General features: G+C 42.9%; 1 protein-coding gene across 2 annotated transcripts; it reads left to right on the top strand.

Moving 5' to 3' along the window:
• Window positions 1-6,117: 6,117 nt before the first annotated feature.
• dtx3la (deltex E3 ubiquitin ligase 3L a) lies at window positions 6,118-19,098 on the top strand. 2 transcript variants are annotated; one of them, XM_068304337.1, is made up of 5 exons: window positions 6,118-6,249; window positions 6,847-6,961; window positions 7,158-7,309; window positions 16,295-16,506; window positions 18,412-19,098. In XM_068304337.1, exons 2-5 carry the CDS (start codon window positions 6,880-6,882, stop codon window positions 18,479-18,481), a joined length of 516 nt encoding a protein of 171 aa, XP_068160438.1. In that variant the 5' UTR covers window positions 6,118-6,249; window positions 6,847-6,879; the 3' UTR covers window positions 18,482-19,098. The 2 variants fall into 2 exon arrangements, with proteins under 2 accessions (XP_068160438.1, XP_068160439.1); XM_068304338.1 differs by lacking the exon at window positions 18,412-19,098 and adding an exon at window positions 16,658-18,383.
• The last annotated feature ends 3,668 nt before the right edge of the window (window positions 19,099-22,766 follow it).

The raw sequence follows: 22,766 nt of genomic DNA, 5'->3' as shown, positions 1-22,766 counted from the left end.
GCTGCAAATAGTGAAATATGCAGCCTAAAATAGTATCTGAGCAGCAGAAAGATAGTTTCTGTCTAAAAAAACCTGTACCTCTGGAGTTGGCAGAGTTTCCCAGAAGTGACATCGAGGATGAAGAATTCAATAGATTTAGTGACAGAGTGAGATCCAGAGTTTAGTAAACTTGCATTTTGTTGTTTGACTCTGGCTGAAGAGCGAACTCTGGCACCACTTGCTGCTGGGGCTTGCCAGTCAGATTCATAACTTTCTAAACTCCTAAACTATTTTCAGGTTAAATTACCTAATCAATCTCTTTCGCTGCGGTATTCCAGTGAGTGAGTGTTGGCATATTGCCGGCATTCATTCATTGGAATACTTTAATGATCTCCCAATACTATAGTCTGAGAGCCTTAAAGAGCACTAGTTTACTAAAAAACTGACTGGACTTTTACTGATTTATTGTTTACAGATATTTGCTTCAGCAAGAATAGGCTCCAGGACACTCGTGACCTGCAAAGCGGTAGAAGCAGCTTTAGATAAGACTATTACCGGTCATTGTGTCTACAAGAAAATGGATGGATGGATATTTGCTTTGTGGCACAAAAGTCTGTCTGATTTTCAGCGACCTCAGGGACTCTGGAGCAGGGAAACACAATCCTACTTAAGCTGAGCGAATAGAGGATGCTTTAGAAAATGCGTCCCGATTCCTGACTGGCATCCTGTTCTAATCCACACAGAAAAGGAAAACAAAGAAAAATTCAATTATATTCCCTTTCTTTTATTTCTTCCTCTCTCCTCATTACATGCCATTCACACTTCTTTTGAGCTTTACCATCACCACTCACTTGATACACATGTTGACAGTAGTAAATATTTTACTCAGTGAAAATAATTTTATTAATGGTACCGGTTATCTGGAAAGATGGATAGACTAATGATCAAAGAATAAATCTTGCCAGTGAACTGAATGGGACAGTCTAAATCAGCAAAGTGAACCCTGTCTCTATTACTGATACTGAAATCCTTTAGCCATCCCCCCGTAGGAGAAATTATTGAAAAAATTAGGGGAAATTAGCTGAAAGAATATTATTGTTGACACATATAATAAAAGCATCCTCTGGCTTACACACGCAATTCAACCATTGCATGAATTTCACATGCTCTGAACTAGGCAAGACACTTTCGTAGTTAAAATGACACCTCCCATGTGCATAAGCAGAATCAGTATAGATATTAGCATTTTTACCATCTGCATACTCACAAGCATTTGTCAAAGCCTTTGGTTTTGCCAACTGGCTTAGAACATGGCTGCACACACTGTTCCATTTGAACAACGTCACTGTTATCATTTTTTAACTCTATAACAACAGGGCCTGTCCTTGTAGTCTTCCACGTCTCTAAAGCAGGAGCTGTCCACGAACAGTGTCATGGTGGCAGACTCCAAAGGGATGGCACTTAGGTCAGACCTTAGTTTAGCATATCTCTCTGCCTCAGCCACTCAGTCATGCTGTTCAATCAATTAATCAACATTTATTTATATAGCACTTTATCACATTGTCAGACATTTCAAAGCACTTTAACATACAGAAAAACAACAGAACCCTCCAGAGCAAGTATAAGCGACAGTGGCGGGGAAAAATTCCCTCCTTGAGGAAGAAACTCCGGGCAGGACCCATACTCTTGAAGGCGGTCATCCGCCTTGACCATTTGGTTAAAAAAGAATCAGAATCTTGTCATGCTGACACACAATTCCACATGAGATGGTACGAAATACCCCTCTGAAGGTCCCAGTTAGGCTGTTGGATAAATATAAGAAAAAAAGAAAAATTGAATATGTAAAATATATACAGTATATGAACAGCAATTTTATGTACAATGTGACAGATTAAAGTGTATGAGTGTTCAGTCTATTGTACTTAAAAAAAAATCAATAGATTGCACTAAATCCCCATGCGTTTGTGGTGATATACAGGGCGTGAGGGTGACTACAGTGCACCACTGGAGTTCAGCCCCTGGAAATAAGTTGTTTTTCAGCCTGGTGGTCCTGCTCCTTCAGAACTGAAGAAGTTCTGAAGAACTGAAGAAGTTCTGAAGAACTGAAGAACTGAGATGAAGAAGAAACTTTCTTAAAGTCCAGTGGATTGATTTATACAGCTTTGGATGACCATGACCTGGATAACTGAGAACCTACACAGACAAGAGTAGAGGAGAATTTTCTGCATCTGAAGAGGAGCAAAGGGTCCTGCAAATTATAGAAGTGCTGAAATGTGGCAACCATAAAAGTCTATCAATGTAAACCAAGGAACAATGTCTCCATTCTAATCACAATCCACAAAGCTGTCAACATCACAAGTGGCCACGAGACTAAACTGGAGACTGTTATGTACTACAACAGAACCGAGGTTGGGGTAGATGTGCTTGATCAAATGGAGAGGAAATGTTCAGTGAACGCCGCTATATGAAGATGGCCATTGGCGGTGTTTCATAATATTTTTGACCTGGCTGCCATAAATGCTTCGATCCTGTTCAAGAAATGCACCAATAAGACGATGTCGCAGAGGAATCTCATAATGCGACTGGCAAATGAACTCTGCTTAAGGCAATTTTTTCTTTTATTTTACATGCTATATTTGATCCTCTTTCACATTTAGTTCTTTGTCATGCAGAGGCTCTAACACACACACTTAAGTGATCTGTAGGCATGCAGTGTGGGGGAGGTAGGATGCGCCCCTATTGAGCAACTTGTAAATGGGGACGGCGTCTTGCCCACGAGTGCCTCAGCAGGAGGTGAGATGACACCTCTGTCAGCTCAGACTCCGGGTGGGAGCAGGAATCGAACTGCTGATCTTGGGATCATTGGATGACCTACTCTACCGCTGAGTCACTGTTGCCCCAAAATTAAGGCAAACACCCGACAAATGAAGGCGAAAGAGCCCATTTGGAGAGGCAGAAAATGGAAAGGAGGCAGTGCCAAGTGAAGAATGTGTAAGAAAAATAAAGCAAAGGATAATTGTGTCAAATGTCATAAGGTAGTGGGAGCTGCATATTGAAGGTACAGGTTACCTGTATTGACTGTGAGTGATTGGGAGTCAGGAAACGTCAGGGTCCTACTGGTAAACAGCTTTTTTAAAAACCAAGTTATGACATTGCAAATTTTTAAAGCAGTCAAAATGACTGCTTTGGTAGTCCTGCTATTAAAGTCCCCAGAAATGAAGATGAGGGCCTGTGGGTCTCTGTCTGCAGCCTGCAGTGGAGAACATCACAAGCTGCATGAGTATGCTCCCCCAGCAGTCAGGGGAGCATACGCAGCTATTGCCGCAATAACATGCAAGAATCCCTGCGGCAGGTAGAATGGCCACATACTGTACTGACCGCTAACATGTTCAATATCTTTACAACATTGTTGTTCCATAACAGGGTGCCCAGGGTTACACCACCTATCGCTCACAAACACTGCCAGGCCTCCTCTTTTCCTCTTCCCGCTCGTTTCGCCCTGTCTGCCTGCACCAGTTGGAATCCATCCAGCATAGTGCCTGTGTCTGAAGATGATGCAAGTGGTCTTCTACAGAGACGGGACCCTCCCCAACTGCAGACTGAGGTTGAATACTGAAAATATTGAAAAGGGTCTCCCAGTTCAGCAGCACAGGTCTGAAGGAGTCTCAGTGGTCCGGCTGCCTTCCTAGGATGAAAGCTCCTCAGCCTTGATGTCATCTGGTCAGCGGTAAATCAGTGGATTCATGGGTGATGCTGGTGGATCCCGTAATTGGTGATGGTCCTCATGTGGCTCCAGACCTCCCGCACTTAGCTGCCCCCCAGCTGGCTCTCCAGCCTTTTCCTGTACGCCTCCTTGGCTTCCCTCAGGCAGAGTTACTTCTTGCTGGGCCTTCCTGATTTCCTCCTGAATGCCCGCTTTTTTCATTTCTTTCTGGACAGCCTTGACCTCCTTGGTTACCCATTGTTTATTGTTGGGTTAACACTTGACTGTCCTGAGAGGGACCACCGTCTTCACACAGAAATTCAAATAATCTGTTAAGCACTGAGCTGACCCATTGACATCCTCCCAATGTGAGCCCACAATAACAATCAAGTCCATGGTCTGGAAACAGTCCCTAAGCATCTCCTCAGGTTCAGAGGATCTCCTGCCCTGCCGGAATGTGCAGGCAGCCGTTTCACCAGCAGGATGTGGATGGGCTGTATGTACACTACTCTGTGATCTGATTTACCCAGTGGGGGGAGGGGTTGGCTGTGTATGCCTCATTGGCATTACCGTAGAACAGATCGATGGTCCTGTTCTTCCGTGTGGTGCAGTCTATGCACTGAATCATTGTGGGAATTGACGTGCCAAAAGTGACATGATTAAAGTCACCTTTAATCCTTGAACCCATTTTTTAATCCTTTAATCCTTAAACCCATTGTCAGACCCTACGCTGGTGCAGGAGGTCCTGGTTTCCTTCTAACGCACGACAATGGCCTCATCTGGCAAGAGTATGCAGGCAGTACCTGGAGGATGAAGGAATTGAAATAACTGAATGGCCTTCATGATCCCCTGACTTAAACCCAATAGAACATCTGTGGGACATTATGTTTAAGTGCATTAGGTGCTCCTCAGACTGTACAACAGCTTAGGAATGCCCTCACACAGATCTGGGAGGAAATACCACAAGACACCATCCGTCGTATCATGAGGAGTGTGCCGAGACGTTGTCAAGCATGCATACAAGCTTGTGGGGGCCACACAAGATACTAAAAAGCATTTTGAATTGCAGACATTAAGTTTTTGAAAAACTGGACTAGCCTACCACATCCCTTATTTCACTCTGATTTTAGGGTGTCTACACAAATGAGCCCTCTGTAGGCTGAAAACTTGTATTTCCATTAAAAGACTTGGCATCCTTTTGCTCCTAAGACATTGCCCTGTTATTATTTGTATAGATATTCAACTTCATACTGAGATCTGATGTATCATATTGGGATCATGTGTTTCTTTTAAGTGTTCCTTTAATTTTTGTGAACATTTTATGCATGTGTGACTAACACTATATTGTGGTCAATTTCCCCTCGGAGATCAGTGCAGTAAAAGAAAAAAATGGAAGGAAGCTGATTACCCGAAGAGATTCCACGCAAGCACAGGCGACGATGGCGAGGAAAAACTCCCTCTTTGAGGCAGAAACTCCGGGCAGACTCTGAAGGGTGGAGCCAGACTCTGGAGGGCAGGGCCAGACTCTGCAGGGCGGTCATCTGCCTTGACAAGTCGGGTGGGAAAGGAAATACAATAGAATAACAGTGCATAAAATATCACATATGGTTGGAAATGGAATATTCCTTTATTGAAGTCAAGGGGAAGTGTGTTTGTGTTTGATTTGTGATAATAGCCTTGCAGTCATGAAAGGGTATATGTTTATGGTCATGGTGATCGCAGACCCTCCCGGTTCAGAAATGACTTCTCCACTTTGACTCTCTCTCTCTCTCTCTCTCTCTCTCTGTCTCTCTGTCTCTCTCTCTGTCTCTCTCTCTCTCTCTGTCTCTCTGTCTCTCTCTCTGTCTCTCTCTCTCTCTATCTCTTTCTCCATGTCCAAAATCTGAACACTGGTATCTTTAAATATGTGCCGTTTCACATGGACTTCACAATCCATAAAAGGCAAACTGTTGTCCTGTGACATCAGCTTTCGCCGATTTACAATCATGTCCTTTCTGAACTCCCCAAAATGCTACTCAGCAGATTACCCCAGGTGATGTGTCTCATGCTAAAGACACCCATGAATAAACAAAGGCTTGGTGAAACTCACGTTTCAACGACCCCCTTTGACACCCCCTGGTACTCTCATTTAACATTGTTGAGGAGCCAGACGGGTTTTGACAATGGTTATTGGAATATCAATTTATAGCAAGACACGAGAAACCATCTTATTAAAGTCACAGAAAAGGTTTTAATGGCCGACCTTTTAAACATAAACTATGATACAGCAAAAATGATGTCATCTTTATCCTACACACACACACACACACACACACACACACACACACACACACACACACACACACACACACACACACACACACACACACACACACACACACACACACACACACACACACACACACACACACACACACACAGAGGAATCCTTGTCAAAGCTGCTCCACCAGTAGAACGGATCCTTCAGCATTCACCAGCAGCTCGACACGCCCTCCTGTCTTCCTGGTTCTGTCTCTGTTCACAGGAATTCAACAAACATCTGAACTCCAGGAACTTCACAAGAAAAGGTACTGCTCAGTCATTTTAAACTTCTTATCTGCTTCACACTCATTTGAACTACATAAGAATTTCAGCAAGTTCTTCATCCACATTTTGTTTGGCAAATTACAGTACATATTCTAAAGTGTAGACACAACACTGACTACGAACTGCTGGTAAAGGACAGGTTATCAATCACTATTATGACAATGGCTGTGCCTGCTTTCTGTTATTACAACTTCTACTGATGGTTCATAATGATGTGAGGGTGACGATTTGCTGTGTTCAGTTACCATGCTCTTAAGACTGTGTCAAAATAGTTACTGACCAAGTCCTTCCATTTACTAGTAGTGATTTTCCTTCAATATTTATGCTTATTAAATAACATTATGAATAATCACTTGGAGCCTCACACTAAGATATAATATTTTATCTAACACGTTATTCTAGCATATATTCCAATGTGAATTTAATTTAATGTTAAATTACATTGAACTTAATTTTATTTAGTACTTTGGTCAAATTTTTAATAAGTACAACTATTTTAAAATTATTACAATTACAATTATTGCCTTGTCAGTGTTGGTCTTGTAGAATAAATTGTTTTTTTATGGATATATCTTCAGCTACACCTCTGATTTCATCGACCCCCTCCCAGTATGGGCTCTAGCCAGAGTACTGAAAAGTTGCACTGCAACCGTTATCTGAATGGACAGGGCCCTCCGTCATTTGTACAACAAGGTCCTTCACACACACACACACACACACACACACACACACACACACACACACACACACACACACACACACACACACACACACACACACACACACACACACACACACACACACATCTAATTCTCTGTGTCTGCAAGCTTTGAATGACTGTCCTCCAATCATCTTTAAAATAGCGAACTATGGCCTGTTCTCTGTGCAGCAAATGAAGCAGTGGATGGAGTGTACAGTGCGCAGAATGGCTGCCAGCCACAGGGTGAGATGACCTGGGAGATCCTCCACAGGGTCCTGCCAGCATTCCCCAATAGTAACACCCTGCAGGTCAACTTCACATTTACAGATGGAGTACAGACAGTAAGTGTGGTGAAAACCTTGTGCTTTTCCACTACATGCCATTTTAGATTAGAATTAGCTATGCAACTCAAGCTCATGTTTTGAATTTCAGTTCAAGATCCTTAAAATGAACTACCTCAAGTTCTTGAGGTCTTTTCATCATTTTCTCATTTGCATTCCAAAACATCATCACTGCCCACCGTGACGCAGATCACTGTTCATTATAGAATCAGACAGATATCAAGAAAGTCAGAGTTCATACTGTAATTGATAATTGAATAAATAAAATGCCACACAACACAATCTATTCCATCCTATCTCTCTCTCAGATGTGAATTCCTTTTTGCGTGAAACTTTTGGATTTTGTGTGTCAACGTGATATTTTGTAATTTGGCTTTTATGCATAAACGGGATTTTAAAAATCAAAAAAATCTCTCTCTCTCTTTCTCTCTCTGTCTGTCTGTCATCCTCAGTTCAGGTCCTATGTCTGGTTGGCTAACGAGCAGCTTTGTGTTAGTCTGGAAGTCCCTTAACACCTTGAGCCTATTTTTCACACCACCTTTAGGAGTATATCCAGCTATCTACATTCATCCAGTGAGCATCTAACACCTTGCCACTGCGGACTGTATCATGTTAGAAACATCTACTGTGGTAGATCCTGTTCTCCATAGCCCCTGTGCATTGGATCTGCTCTTGTGCTGTCATAACCTTTGTGCTGTCTGTTGGTCAGGTGTTTTCCAGCAGTTGGCTGGTCTTGTTTGTATCAGACACTTACTCTATTTGACAGCGGTAAATGCCATACAGGGGCTTATCCTACCATGCTGCTAACATCTCTTTCTCCTTACTCTCATCACATTTCTGCTGCCTAATGTATTCTCTTAGCAATTCATCCAATAGGGCTATCTTGTTGATATACTACTTAATTTAGGTATTTTTTTGGTAGGAAATTTAGGCAGACACTATTTCCTTTTGAATAAATCATTTATATATCTATTTATCTTTTCCATGTTCCATCATGGACTGTGGCCCTAATGCTTGCTAGTCCTCAGCCCCCATCTTTCTACCAGTGTAATACCTCAAGGTGTTGGATGTGGATGAAACGGAGTGGGGAGCTTTCTTGCCTTGATACCTGTGGCTTCTATGTCCAACAATGGCCAGTTCATGATCCAAGTGGGCTATCTGATGACTGGTAGTATGTACATGTTGACAGCTTTGACGTTGTTCTTATACCGTTCAACGTACTTCTCAGGATTTGCCTTACTGTCTAAAGGTCTTTGGCTGTGTTAGATTTCCTTGCAGCCTCCTTGTGGTTTCCAATAACCCGTGTGATCCCAAGGTAACTGTCCTGGATGTCTCGTAATGTTGCCCTCTAGTAGGTTGATCCTCTCAGTTTACTTCATTTTGCCTCTCTTTGATAGTATCCGGCCACACATCTCTGTCCAAATGATATATTTATATATGGCAATAATGTAGATCCCGGTCTTTGTGGATACGTATTCCTGGTTCATACCTCATTACACCCCGCTTCAAAGCGGTGATATTTTGTAATTGTCAGTGTTCGTGTGTTCGTCCGTTGGTCTGGCCATTTGTTCGTCCGTTAGTCCACCAAATATCTTCTCAATCGTTGCAGATAGAAAGATGAAACAAAAAGCACATCACGCGGGCGGCAAACGGAATAAAAATGAGATGATGACCTTGACAAAATATTCAGATTTTACTTTTGGTTTTAAAAGCTCTACATAGGATGGTGCCTGGGAAACTGCCCACAGGCTGTGGAATAACTTGCCCTGGCACATCAAATCTATTAAATCCCTAAAGATTCTTAAGTACACTCTGATAGTATTGATATTCTCTAAAGCTTTTAATTGAGGGTGGCAGAGATTTTGAGGCATAATTAGATTACATGGTTAGCTAACATTTTGTTATGTTAGCTCACCAAATACTGGCTCTGTACAACATGGAAGCTTAATGCATGCAGTCCACAAAATTTTAGGCCATTTCTTTTCAGGCCAGTGTTCTTTGACAAATTGTAACCGCTTCAGCAGGTGCCTGTTTTCTAACAATGGGACTTTGCGGAGGGATTCTTGCTGGTAGAGTGGCTTAACATAGATGTTGTCTGATTGTAATAGTACTCAAAGGCACATTTGTATCTTCTTGAATTCTCCTGGAGATGATCGTTGGCTGAACTTTTGCCAGTTTGGCTATACTCCAAATCCATTCTAGAAGTTGTTTTTATTTTTCTACCTCGTCTTTCTGGTTCTGTCATTTTAAAGTGTTCAACATCATTTTAGCTGAACAGCCTACAAGCTTCTTTACTTCTTTGTAGGTTTCCCCCTCTTTTTTCCAGTGCTTGATTAGAAAACGCTCTTCATCAGAAAAGTGTCTTGAACGACCCATTTTACTCTGTTTTTTAGGACAAATGCACAGCCAGCATAAGCAGTAGTTACCTTGATCCTTACGTAAGCGCTACCTGTTAACACCTTTTTTTATCACAGAATCAACGTCCTCCCTAATTGATGTTTTTTCAACATTTTCTTGACTTTCTGTGAAATATTATAGCATTTATGTACTTTTTCCAGTTTTCTTGCTTGAAAATAGAATGTGCAGTGTCCCCAATGTATTTGTGTTCGTAGTTAAATATTTATTATTTATTTAATGGCATTACCATTTGAGAGAAAGAAGAAATAGTTCAGTGTAACGCAGAACACGTGCAAAGCTGGTTATTCTAGTTTGCGAGACAAAAGGAGAACTGCACTAAAATTACTCAACAGTGAAACAACATACTTGTTTGGAGTATCTACCAGGGCTGGGCATGCTGCTGGAAAAAAAGAACAACATTTTGGTATGATCCACAACAATGTAATTTTTTGGAGGTTTCAGAATTTGCTTGAAAAATCGGGAATACAATGTGAATTTATATTCACTGTCCCTCGATCCCCCCCCGCTCCAATAAGGCAGCGTTAGCTAGGTTACTGTAAATAATCTTTTTTAAGATAAACTCATTCTTAAGTCTTGAGTAAAATAAGGGATTTGTTATGCAGACCTAGAAACAAACATATGTATTCTTATAACTAAGTGCAAACACTCGCAGGATAAAAAAAAACAAAAAACAATGGTGTTTCACACAATACAGCATATTATTTTTAGTGAATATCAGTGGAAAGCTGATAGAAACTAGATAGTGATCAGTGAATGCTCATCTTTGCCAAGATAGACGAGGTCTCCACGCAATGCTTTTGCTTTTATATGCAATTATCACAACAGTTTGGGCCCAATTATTTAACACTCCAAAGTTTAATGATTTTTTTTTTATATTACATGCTACAACCTCTTATCCAGTTTAATGGTACTAAGTAATTTACATGTAACTGGAAAAAATAGAACCGTATTCAGCAATGTTTACAAAATAAGGGAAATATGTTTATCTGAATCCTATATTCTATATAACCAGTATATTCTATATATTCTTCAGTGAGATCTACGGTTTAGATTCTGATCATGTGTCTGATCAGTATTGATGCAGCAAGATGGAGTTGATTTCTTTATGTTTCTTACACCATCTTTGGTGGCAGTGGCTCAGCGGGAGAGAAGATGTCTTGCAGACAGATTGCTCCAACCATCGGTGCATCAAATCCAGCACCTGCCATGATATCACCGGAGTGTGAGCTAATGGTGGGAGGTGTCAGCTCACCTCCCAGCCACTGCTGAGGCGCCCTTGAGCAAGGTGCTGTCCCCCCTACAAGCTGCTCAATTTGGGGCGCGTTGTGGAAGCCGCTGCCCGTCACTCTGCCACCCAATGTGTGTAGTTTGATGTGTGTATTAACTGCATGCTTACAGGCCCCCTTGTGTGCTGTGTTCAGGGGGCCTGATACTGTTAAAAAACTAACACAGAATGTATATACTATACCTGAGTGACAATGTAATTTCCTCTTGTGGGATTAATAAAGTGTACTTCTTCTTCTTCTTCTTCTCATGTAGTTATATGCTGGTCATTGTTCACATGTTAGATCCTTCTCTCTGTATCTAGCAACTGCATAAGGTGGTGTTAGGCATGGTTTTGCATATCTACCTGAACTCTCTCCTTGTGCCTCACTATTTCAACGATGAAGATATTCTGCTGGTTTTCCGTATTATGTGCATGGATGTGAGCAACTCGTGTTAAATCTGTCTTCACTCTTTTATTGGCACGGCTTAGTTGTCTTCTGTTTTGCACTGGATGGATTGATCCCCTTGCGTGTCTCAGCCTACCATTGTGATAGACTTTTGGGTTGCATTATTTGACTTTCACTTGGGGCCAGTTCTTGTTAGTTATTATGATTTTAAATAGAAACCAGTCATTATAAATAATAACTCCATAAAATACCTTTTGTTGGTTCATCTTAGTTCTCAAAATAAAATCCAGAGAGAGTTTTGATATCAACAGAAGTTGCAGAACTACGTCATCTTATTCAAACTCACACTTGAAGTAGAGAAAACAACTAAATCGATTACAAACAAGCCAGTAAAAAAATAATGGTACCGTGTGTGTGTGTGTGTGTGTGTGTGTGTGTGTGTGTGTGTGTGTGTGTGTGTGTGTGTGTGTGTGTGTATAAACACAAATTTGGGTGTGGGAAGCCCACCAATGTCCCTTGTTCATTCCAATCTCACGTTTAGTGTTGCTAGCTAAAAGGTGACTCACTGATCTGAAGCTTGTCGTATATCAGTTTCTCTTCTATGTTGAAGACTTTATGACTTTGCTATCAAAACAAATGTGATTGTGTACATATTTACTATTATTGAAATTAATTAATTTCTCAATGCATAATAATAATTTATTGTGTATTTTTTGGAGACATAGTACCAAGGTACATGGCTTTTTCAAACTCAAGTTATTCAACCCAAACTTGAGTTGTTGTCTTCTCATATGATCTTGTCTCACTCGCTAGTCTCTGTTTGACATAGTTTTAGTGATATAGTTTCTAGGTCATTTGTTCTAGTTTCCATTCCATTCCCGCCACACTACCTCTCCCTCACCTGTATGCCTAAAGGCTCTTTGTGTGTGTGTGTGTGTTACGGGCTTGTGTATATCTCCTCAACTTTTTGAATAAGCTATCTACCCGGAAGCTCGGGCCGCGAGCTGAGTTAGCCCCGGACTTCACATTTGTAAATGTCTCTAACTTACGAAGCTGTTTTGGCTTTGTCAAACGGTTTATATTCTTTGATTGTGACGGACCTCATGTTGTCATGTGGGGAGCCCTGATGCTTTATTCACCAGGACGGAACACACGAAGCCTGCGTCTACCTGGATGGCTGGACTGCCAAAGTGGCCTTTGTCTTTGTGTTTGTCCATCCCAAATACACGGAACCATTACGGCTTTGTTGGACACAGCAGTTTGTTTTCTTGTGACTCCGAAGATTAAAATAAAACAAATTAAGTCTGATATTATTATTTTATCATGGAATTTCCACAGGTTCCCGCTAGTCTACCTACCTACCTACTTACCTACCTACCTACCTAACTAAGTACCTATTCATATATATCTGCTTCTTCTTTTCCTTTCGGCTTTTCCCATCAGGGGTCGCCACAGCGAATTAATTGCCTCCATCTAGCCCTGTCCTTTGCATCCTCTTCTCTCACACCAACTACCTTCATGTCCTCCTTCAATACATCCATAAACCTCCTCTTTAGTCTTCCTCTAGGCCTCCTGCCTGGCAGCTCAAAACTCAGTATCCTTCTACCAATATATTCACTATCTCTCCTCTGGACATGTCCAAACCATTTCAATCTGGCCTCTCTGACTTTATCTCCAAAACTTCTAACATGTGCTGTCCCTCTGATGTACTCATTCCTGATCCTATCCTTCCTGGTCACTCCCAGAGAGAACCTCAGAATCTTTATCTCTGCTACCTCCAGCTCTGTCTCCTGTCTTTTCCTCAGTGACACTGTCTCTAGACCAAACAACATCGCTGGTCTCACCACAGTTTTGTACACCTTTCCCTTTCATTTTAGCAGGAACTCTTCTATCACACATCACACCTGACACTTTCCTCCACCCGTTCCATCCTGCCTGAACACGCTTCTTCACCTCTTTTCCAGACTCTCCATTGGTCTGGACTGTTGACACTAAGTACTTAAAATCCTCCACCTTCTTGATCTCTTCTCCCTGTAACCTCAGTCTTCCACTTGGGTACCTCTCATTCACACACATGTACTCTGTCTTACTGCGGCTAACCATCATTCCTCTCCTTTCCAGAACAAACCTCCACCTCTCTAGCTTCTCCTCCACCTCTTCCCTGCTCTCACTACAGATCGCAATGTCATTTGCAAACATCATAGTCCATGAAGATTCCTGTCTAAACTCATCTGTCAGCCTGTCCATCACCATAGCGAACAAGAAGGGGCTCAGAGCTGATCCCTGATGCCGTCCCACCTCCACCTTGAACTCTCTGTCACACCTACAGCACACCTCACCATTGTCTTACAGCCCTCATACATGTCCTGCACCGCTCTAACATACTTCTCTGCCACTCCAGACTTCTTCATACAATACCACAGTTCCTTTCTGGGCACCCTGGCATAAGTTTTCTCCACACAAAAAAACACAATGCAGCTCTGTTTGGCCTTCTCTGTACTTCTCTATCAACATCCTCAAAGCAAATACTGTGCTGTAGTACTCTTTCTTGGCATGAAACCATACTGCTGCTCACAAATGCTCACTTCTGCCCTTAGTCTAGCTTCAACTACTCTTTCCCATAACTTCATTGTTTGGCTCATCAGCTTTATTCCTCTGTAGTTGCCACAACTCTGCACACCTCCCTTGTTCTTAAAAATGGGCTAGCACACTTCTCCATTCCTCATGCATCTTCTCACTATCTAAGTTCCTGTCCAACAACCCAGTCAGAAACTCTACTGCCACCTCTCCTAGACACTTCCAAACCTCTACAGGTACCTATTCATATATATTACATTACATTTACACTTTTACTTTCATGCATTGTCTACCACTTGCTCCATTTATGGCGGATTGCTGGGGTTGCTGGAGTCTAACCCAGCTGGCACAACTCTTGTGACAATTCTTGTCCTGACTCCTGTGGTAAGCATCCACTCTGTTCCTTCTATTCTGTGTATTTCCTACATTATGAAACATTGTATTAATAAGGACTTGTTTTCATCTGGAATCAAGCTTACGTCGTAAAGACACCGTCAGGCCAGTGTCCTTTTCGTGTGAAATTCATGCTGTCTGAACTTTGCTCCTTGTTGACTGCTGTCTAGTGAAGACATTGGTTTTTACTCAAAGATTCCATATTATGCCTTTTTCAGTTCATGTCATTCAGTTGCCAGATGTCCAACTACACTGTATTTGAAATGTCTTGCCCCAAAGTGATCCATGGTCCTCAATATCTTTGATTGAATATTGAAAAATTCTCTTCCGCTCTCAAAAGGTCCGTTTTAATGGTGCGTAGCTCTCAGCTCCCTATCTGCACCCCTCCCCCCTGAGTCTTCCCTATCACCCTCCCCTTTTTGAGTTACCTAATCAACCCTGCCATCCCCCTCGCGTTCACATGTGTTTGTTTACTTGCACCACTCGAACGCGCCTGGATTACAGATCAATCGATTGGCATAGAATGGAACTTTTTAAACTTGCATATTAGTATGTACAGGCCCCTGTAACACATACACAGGCAACGGGGCCTGTAGGCATGCAGGGGGAGGTAGAGTGGGGGTGCAGCTCTTTATTGGTGTGCCCTAATGAGCAACTTGGGACGGCGCCTTGCTCAAGGGTGCCCTGGCAGTGCTCAGGAGGTGAACGTACATCTCCCACTGTCAGCTCACACTCCGAGGTGAGTGGGCGGGAGCGGGAATGGAACTATCGATCTTAGGAACATTGGAAGACCCGCTCTACTAACTGAGCCACTGCCGCCCCCATCAAGAGTACACAGCAGGTGTTACACACTGACGCTTTGTTATGGTCATACATTTTCAGTTCTTGTCAATGTTTCCTGTTTTATTTTAGCACTCAGGCTTGTCTCTCATTTTACATTGTGCCCTTGTTTTTTTCAGTCCCATGTGATTTCCTGCCCCACCATGATTGGCTTCACCTGTCCCTCAACACACTCCCCCCTTGCGCATTTAGTCTGTGCAATGCCCTTTGTGTCAGTTCATCTGTTTTTGTTCTGTTTTTAGATACAATTTTTGTTCCTTTTCACCCTGCTTTTGGATGACCCCTTAGTATACCGTTGCTTGTGTTTTTGGACTGACTTTTTGTGCACTGGTTCTTAATTCAGATCTTGAGATTTTGAAGTCCTGCTTTTGTGTCCTCCTTTGTTGGCTCTGGCCTGATAGAAATTTGTTCTCTAGTTTATAACTAATGTAAAGTAAGGATTTGAGAAAGAGACAATTGAGTCTTATACAGGTTTTTGGGGTTGGCAAAGTACAGCATCAGCTATATGTAAATAGTTATTTACACCAATATGTCCCCCCCCCAAAAAAAAGTAACAAGACCAAAATACAGGTTTATTAACAATTGTAGCAACTTAAATTGTGCTATGGTTTCTGTTTTTGATCTCTCTGCCTTTCTGCCTAACAACATACAAAGCCAGAGACACAGCTATCATACACATTATCTGAAAAACGGCAAAGCGCGACAGAGACACTCATTCGGGATATTAATAACAAAAAAGGCCATTAAATGAGTCACAAAAAAAGGAGGAGCTGGGGTGGAGGTGGGTTACAAAACAACATGCAATGGAGGCATCTCAAAGGGGTCTTGTTATTCATTCTTTCATTCATCTTCCTACCCACTTCATTCACTTGTGTGGGTCACGGGGCGCTGGAACCCCTCCCAGCTGGCATAGGGTGTGAGGCGGGGGCCAAACTCTTTGAAATTTTTTTTTCCAGTTCTCTACATAGTTTAAACACCATACATAGTGGTGTTTAAACGTTTTAAACTTAAACTTTCAGTAACAAAGTTACATCTGTTCATTTGTATGTTCTTTCTTGCATCACTGAAACCACTCTTTCTGCAGGAGAAACACCCTCATCCTGGCCAGCCTTACACAGGACTCCAGATTAGTACTTTTCTTCCTGACAACCATGACGGCAGGAAGCTTCTCAAGCTACTGGAGAAGGCCTTCGACCGGAAGCTGCTATTTATGATTTCCACCAATAAAGATGGAAAGGATGTGGTCACAACAAAGATCATTCCCCTGAAAATACAACCAGATGGCGGAAGTGGACAGTGAGTACATGTGTTTCAGAATATTGTTTATCGTCCTCTTAATAGACTTAATACATCAATTTAAATTTAAATTAAAAAAAATTCCAGTTAATGTTGAATAGAGGTAAGGTGCAATTGATCCATCTGTCTTCATCCACTCATCTGGAGTCAGGTCGCAGGGCAGCAGCTTCAAGGGAATCCCAAACCTCCCTTTCCCTGGCCACATCAACCAGCTCTGACTAGATGATCCCAAGGCAATTGATAATCCATCCATCCATCCATCCATCTTCTACCGCTCATCCGTAGTCAGATCGTGGGGGCGGCAGCTTCAACAGGGAGCCCCAAACTTTCCTTTCCCCGGCCACACCCACCAGCTCCGATTGGGGGATCCCAAGGTGTTCCAAGCCTGAGATATAATTCAGGTTTGGGAATATAATATAAGCCCTGAGATATAATCCCTCCACCTTGTCCTGGGTCTGCCTCGAGGTCTCCTCCCAGTTGGACGCTCCAGGAACACCTCCCTAGAGAGGCGCCCAGGAGGCATCCGCACCAGATGCCCAAACCACCTCAACTGACTCCATTCCGAAGGAGCAGCGACTCTATTATAAATTGACCCCAGTGAGGGGGCAATTGGTAGTCACAATATGAATTTGAAGCATGTACAATAGTAGTAAATAGATTTACAGTAAACACATCAGTCTTGTGGTTCTTGGCATTTCCTTGACTTGTGGTACTGCTGTTTGAAAGTTTCTCAAGAAGCACTCAAACAACTGTGTATTTCCTTGGCGCTTCATTGGACTGCCAAAACTGCCATTATATATTGTTTCACAATGCGGGAGTGCATAAGCTGACTTGATTGTTTTACAACCTCTTCTTGTGGTTGGAATGGCAAGAACAGCTGAGATGGTTTATGTTCAGGATTATTTTCTTGGTGATGATTATAGAAGTAAAGTGTTCTTGTATTAAGTGGGGATAACAGATTGTGTATTGAAAAATATCTCAGAAGAAGAGTAATGGGAAAATGGAATTCTATCTGCTCTTCACAGGGAGTGAAATGGTTGGTATGAGCATTAATCATGAAAATAATGATCAATGAAATGTAAAGTTGATTGTGAACCTGTGTTTATGTGAATCAGTCCTATTTTACATTTGAATCCATGTAATACCTGTTCTGTAGATTTGTGTTAGAAGTAGGTGTGGCACAACTACTACCCCCCCCCCCCCAGGGCCCTGGGGCTCATATGCGAGGGCTTGGTGGCCAGGCCTTTGTCCTGGTGGCCCAGCTGGGCTCAGCCCAAATGGACGATGTGGGCCCAACCTGCCGAGAGAAAAGTAGGGGACAGGTGCAGTGTGGATTGGGTGGCAGTCGACAGCATGAGTACTGAAAAGTGCTCTGACTGGGGACTCCATTGTTCTTCATGGCGACTTCAACACTCACATGGGCTATGACAGAGGATCACACTCCTCAGCCTCCCAGGGGAAAGTCTATTCCAGGGTCCTGGGGAGGTGGATTAGACCAATAGTCGAACATCAGATTCAGGAGGAACAATGCGATTTACGTCCCGGAACACTGGACCAGCTCTGCACTCTTCATTAGATGCTTGAGGGTTCGTGGGAGTTTGCTCAATGTCCATTTGTGCTTTGTGGATGTAGAAAAGGCATTCAACCGCATCACTTGTGGTGTCTTGTGGGGAGTGCCCTGGCACTATTGGGTTCAAGACCCTTTGCTGAGGCCTGTCCAATTCCTGTATGACTGAAGCTGGGGCTTGGTTCATATTGCCGGCAGTAAGACATGTTGGACTGTGACAGGGCTGTCCTATAGGGCCGCTTCTGTCCATTATCTTTATGGGTATACCTTACAGACATCTAAAATCTATCCAGCTGAATATTTTAAAATAATTGTGTCTATTTGTTTTGTTCTTTCAGTCATGTCTACCCAGACCCTGTGGAACTGAAGAATGTGAGAAAGCTACTGAATGACATTGGCATTGAATGATAAATTACAAGGACTTTAAAGTAAAGTTGAAAAAACTCCAGTTATTTTGTAAATGTCCAAAGGTCCTGTGCTACAAATAAGACAAGCATTTACTGGAGTATATGATGTGTTTTCCATTGGTACATAATACTGTAAGATAAATTAAGTATAAGGGTTAGTGAGGCTTGTGGATTGGTCAAGTCTTGTGCTCCAGATCTGCTTGGGATGGTGAGGTCCAGGGTGCCCCCAAACAATACCCCCCCCAACCCAACCTGAAATACTTCTTTTTAATTATTTCTTCCTCTTTCCCTCCCCTCTGGTGGACCTCACCCATTCCAACAAACTACATCCTCAACACCGTGGACAATATCATGGTCAACCTATCAATAACATACAACCAACCATCATGAACACACACACACACACACACACACACACACACACACACACACACACACACACACACACACACACACACACACACACACACACACACACACACACACACACACACCTGCCCAACCCCTTTTGTTAACTGTCCTTAGTAATGTCCTGTCAAATGTCTTATGTTCTGGTTACCCAGTGTTGTATATGTATATGCCATGATAAAGTTTTGTTACACTCATCTGGGTCTTGTAAGGTACATGTAATTTTATATTTCTGTATACATTTTTGCAATAAAAGAAACTCAAAACAGAACTCACCTGGGATGTTTTCATCTGATTGATCTTATAGACCTGAGTTACTGACACTTTTCTGGTTCTTTGGGATCAGCAGTAGGTGAAAGAGACACTATACTTGACTCAACAATGTTAGAACATATCAGAACTGGCTGCGGACGCCGTCGCCCTCATATAGTCATTCATGCAGCTGTAATCGTGCTTTTGGAATAACTAACTAGATGATGGGGAACAAGTATAGAACACAACAACCAAGGAGTCGGTGAACTCAGCCTAACATGCAATCCATTAAGATATTGACTCTATCTGGCCAATCTGCCATTCCCTCTCTGTCTCTGTCATTCTCTAATCCATCCCTATTTCTATTGCATTTCTTTTTCCACCCAAACGGTCAAGGCAGATGGCCTCCCTCGATGGGTCCTGCCTCGAGTCTCTTCCTCGATGAGGGAGTTTTTCCCTGCCGCTGCCGAGCTCAGCCCAAAAAGGCAAAGTGGACTCTTCCCACCCCTGTGGACCCACCACCCGCAGGGCAGACTGATGGGGTGGGATGCACTGTCAGATGGGTGGCAGTGATGACAGGGGGTCACAACGTAGACCCGGGTGACAGAAGCTGGCTTTGGGGACATGGAATGTCACCTCACTGACGGGGAAGGAGCCGGAACTTGTGTTGGAGGTGGAGCGATACCAGTTGGATCTGGTGGGGCTTACCTCCACGCATAACCTCGGTTGGGTGTATTCCCATCCAGTCTTCATGTGTTTTGTGGACTTGGAAAAGATGTACGAATGGGTCCCCAGGGATATACTGTGGGTGGTACTGTGGGAGTATGGGGTGAGGGGGCCTCTCCTCAGGGCCATCCAATCCCTGTACGCTCAAAGTGAGAGATGTGTTCAGGTTCACGGTAGTAAGTCGGACTTGTTCCGAGTAGCTGTTGGCCTTCGCCAGGGCTGCACTTTATCACCAATTCTGTTCATGATTTTCATGGAAAGGATATCGAGGCGTAGTCGCGGTGAGGAGGGATTACAGTTTGGTGGCCTGAGGATTACATCCCTGCTTTTTGCAGATGATGTGGTTCTGTTTGCGTCATCTGCCTGTGACCTGCAGCACTCACTGGTCCGGTTTGCAGCTGAGTGTGAAGCAGCAGTGATGAGGATCAGCACCTCCAAATCTGAGGCCATGATCCTCAGCAGGAAACCGGTGGACTGAGGGGGATGAGGTTCTTCCACAAGTGAAGGAGTTTCAGTATCTTGGGGTCCTGTTCATGAGTGACGGAACAATGGAGCGTGAGATTGGACGGAGAATTGGACCAGCAGGAGCGGTATTGCAATCGCTTTACCGCACTGATGTCACAAAGAGGGAGCTAAGCTGAGAGGCAAAGCTCTCCATCTACCATTCAATCTTCGTTCCTACCCTCACCTATGGCCGTGAGCGATGGGTCATGACCGAAAGAACGAGATCGCAGATACAAGCGGCTGAAATGGGCTTTCTCAGGCGGATAGCTGGTGTCTCCCTTCGAGATCAGGTGAGAAACATTGCTGTTCACGAGGGGCTCAGAGTAGAGCTGCTGCTCCTTCGCGTGGAAAGGAGTCAGTTGAGGTGGTTTGGGTATCTGGTGCGGATGCCTCTGGGGTGCCTCCCTAAGGAGATGTTTCTGGCACGTCCAGCTGGGAGGAGACCTCGGGGTAGACCCAGGACCAGGTGGAGGGATTATACAGTATCTCAGCACTGGTCTGGGAACGCCTTGGGATCCCCCAGTCAGAGCTGGTGGATGTGGCCGGGGAAAGGGAAGTTTGGGGCTCCCTGTTGAAGCTGATGCCCCCGAGACCCGACTACGGATAAGCGGTGGAAGATGGATGTATGTCACGTCTTTTCTAGTCTGTCTGCACATTCTCCTATAGGTGTCTAATATTGCATGTTGATTGTTTTTCTTCATGATGCGTCATCAGTCATCTGAAACACTGATGTAACAACTAGAAACAACTAGAAATTTTACAAAACATCAACAGTATATGTATGAACAGTATATGTAAAAAAAAGTTTAGTTATAGTTAGCCTGTGGGTATTGTAACAACTAATCCCTGTACTGGTGTTTAATATTCTTCATTTACATAAGTTCTGACAATACTTCTGATAAATGTTCATGATGAAGTCTCTATTTGATAGTTTATGTGAAATATCTTTCATGTGCTCTTCACTACACTGAGAGTTGGGATTTGTTTTTGACCTGTGCAATGCATTTATCTCCTTTCCTAAAATCTACACAAACCACAGACCAGAGACCCTTAGATTCAGTGGTTGTGTCAATAGGGAGTCTGATTTCTAAAACACCCTCACTGAATAGCAGTGGAACACAATGAACAAGGTAGAAATTGGGGGCATTCTCAAATGTATATATACTATCATACCTCTCCATCTGTGGGCCAAACACACACACGCACACACACACACACACACACACACACACACACACACACACACACACACACACACACACACACACACACACACACACACACATACACACACACACACACACCACTGTAGAATATGTCTGCAAAGGCCATTGTTGAGTCTTTGTAAGAAGTGAGCACAGGGAGTGCCTGTCTGGCTGGTCTGGTCTGTGATTGTGATGAAAAAGAAGAAGACAGGACTGGTAAGAGCTGCAAAATGAGAGATGAAAGGAACAGGGCAAATGTGAAGATGTGTAAACATGACACCTTGAAATCATACCCCTTTAGACTTTGGTAGTCTTGGGAATCGCATTGCTAGACATTTTATTCCAAAGATGTCTGTCTACCCTACTTCTCTGTCTACCCACTTTGAATCTCTCTCTCTCTGTCTCTCTGTCTCTCTCTCTCTCTCTCTCTCTCTCTCTCTCTCTCTCTCTCTCTCTTAAACGCAGGAAGGATAAAAAAAAATGATTGGCAGATTCTAAATTTTCTTCTGGGCCAAGCAAAGATGTCGATTTATCTAAGCAGGAAGGAAAAGGTTGAAGGTTCGTTTCACTGCAGTGCAGAAGCCATTTTAAAAAGAATGCGTCAAACAAGAATTAGAATCCATTTGAACTATTTCAGAGCTATGAATGATTTAGACACTTTTACGAACCTATGGTGTGTCAAAGGTGTCTTATGTTCTGTGTTAAATGAGGAACTCATGTTCAGTCACTGTTTGGTTTAATTCAAGTATATTTTGCTTACATTTCAAATGAGATTTTTAAAAAAATATATATATTAGGGGTGTCAGTTTAATGCATAAATTAGATTAATTAATTACGCTGACCATTAACGTGCTATAAAAATTAACGCAATTAATCGTGAGTGGCAAGTCAATGCGCAAGCATTTTAAATGTGGCCCATTGACTGACCCGTAGGCTGCAGTGGCATGTCACTTCCTACCTGCGCCACTAGTCAAAAGCAGAGTAACTGACAACAGAGATGGACGCGACACAGGAGAGCGAGGCAAGCCCACTCAGACCTTTGGGCGGAAAGTTTATTTATAAATAGAACAAAGACGGGACTATCAACAAAAACGCAGTGATTTGTATCTTCTGTAAAAGAGAATTTTCATATCACCAAAGCAGCTCCAGCCTAATGTATCATTTAAATGCAAAACATGTTAAGGACACAGA

Source organism: Antennarius striatus, chromosome 20 (genome assembly GCF_040054535.1).
Source record: "Antennarius striatus isolate MH-2024 chromosome 20, ASM4005453v1, whole genome shotgun sequence".
NCBI classification, from domain to species: Eukaryota; Metazoa; Chordata; class Actinopteri; order Lophiiformes; family Antennariidae; genus Antennarius; species Antennarius striatus.
The sequence above is the reverse complement of the archived record's forward strand: the minus strand, read 5'-3'. Positions and strand labels throughout refer to the sequence as shown.

Coding starts and splice junctions, on each gene's coding strand:
- dtx3la (XM_068304337.1), top strand. CDS start 6,880: ATGGGCTCTAGCCAGAGTACTGAAAAGTTGCACTGCAACCGTTATCTG. Junction 6,962..7,157: donor TCCGTCATTTGTACAACAAG/GTCCTTCACACA, acceptor TTCTCTGTGCAG/CAAATGAAGCAGTGGATGGA. Junction 7,310..16,294: donor TTACAGATGGAGTACAGACA/GTAAGTGTGGTG, acceptor CTCTTTCTGCAG/GAGAAACACCCTCATCCTGG.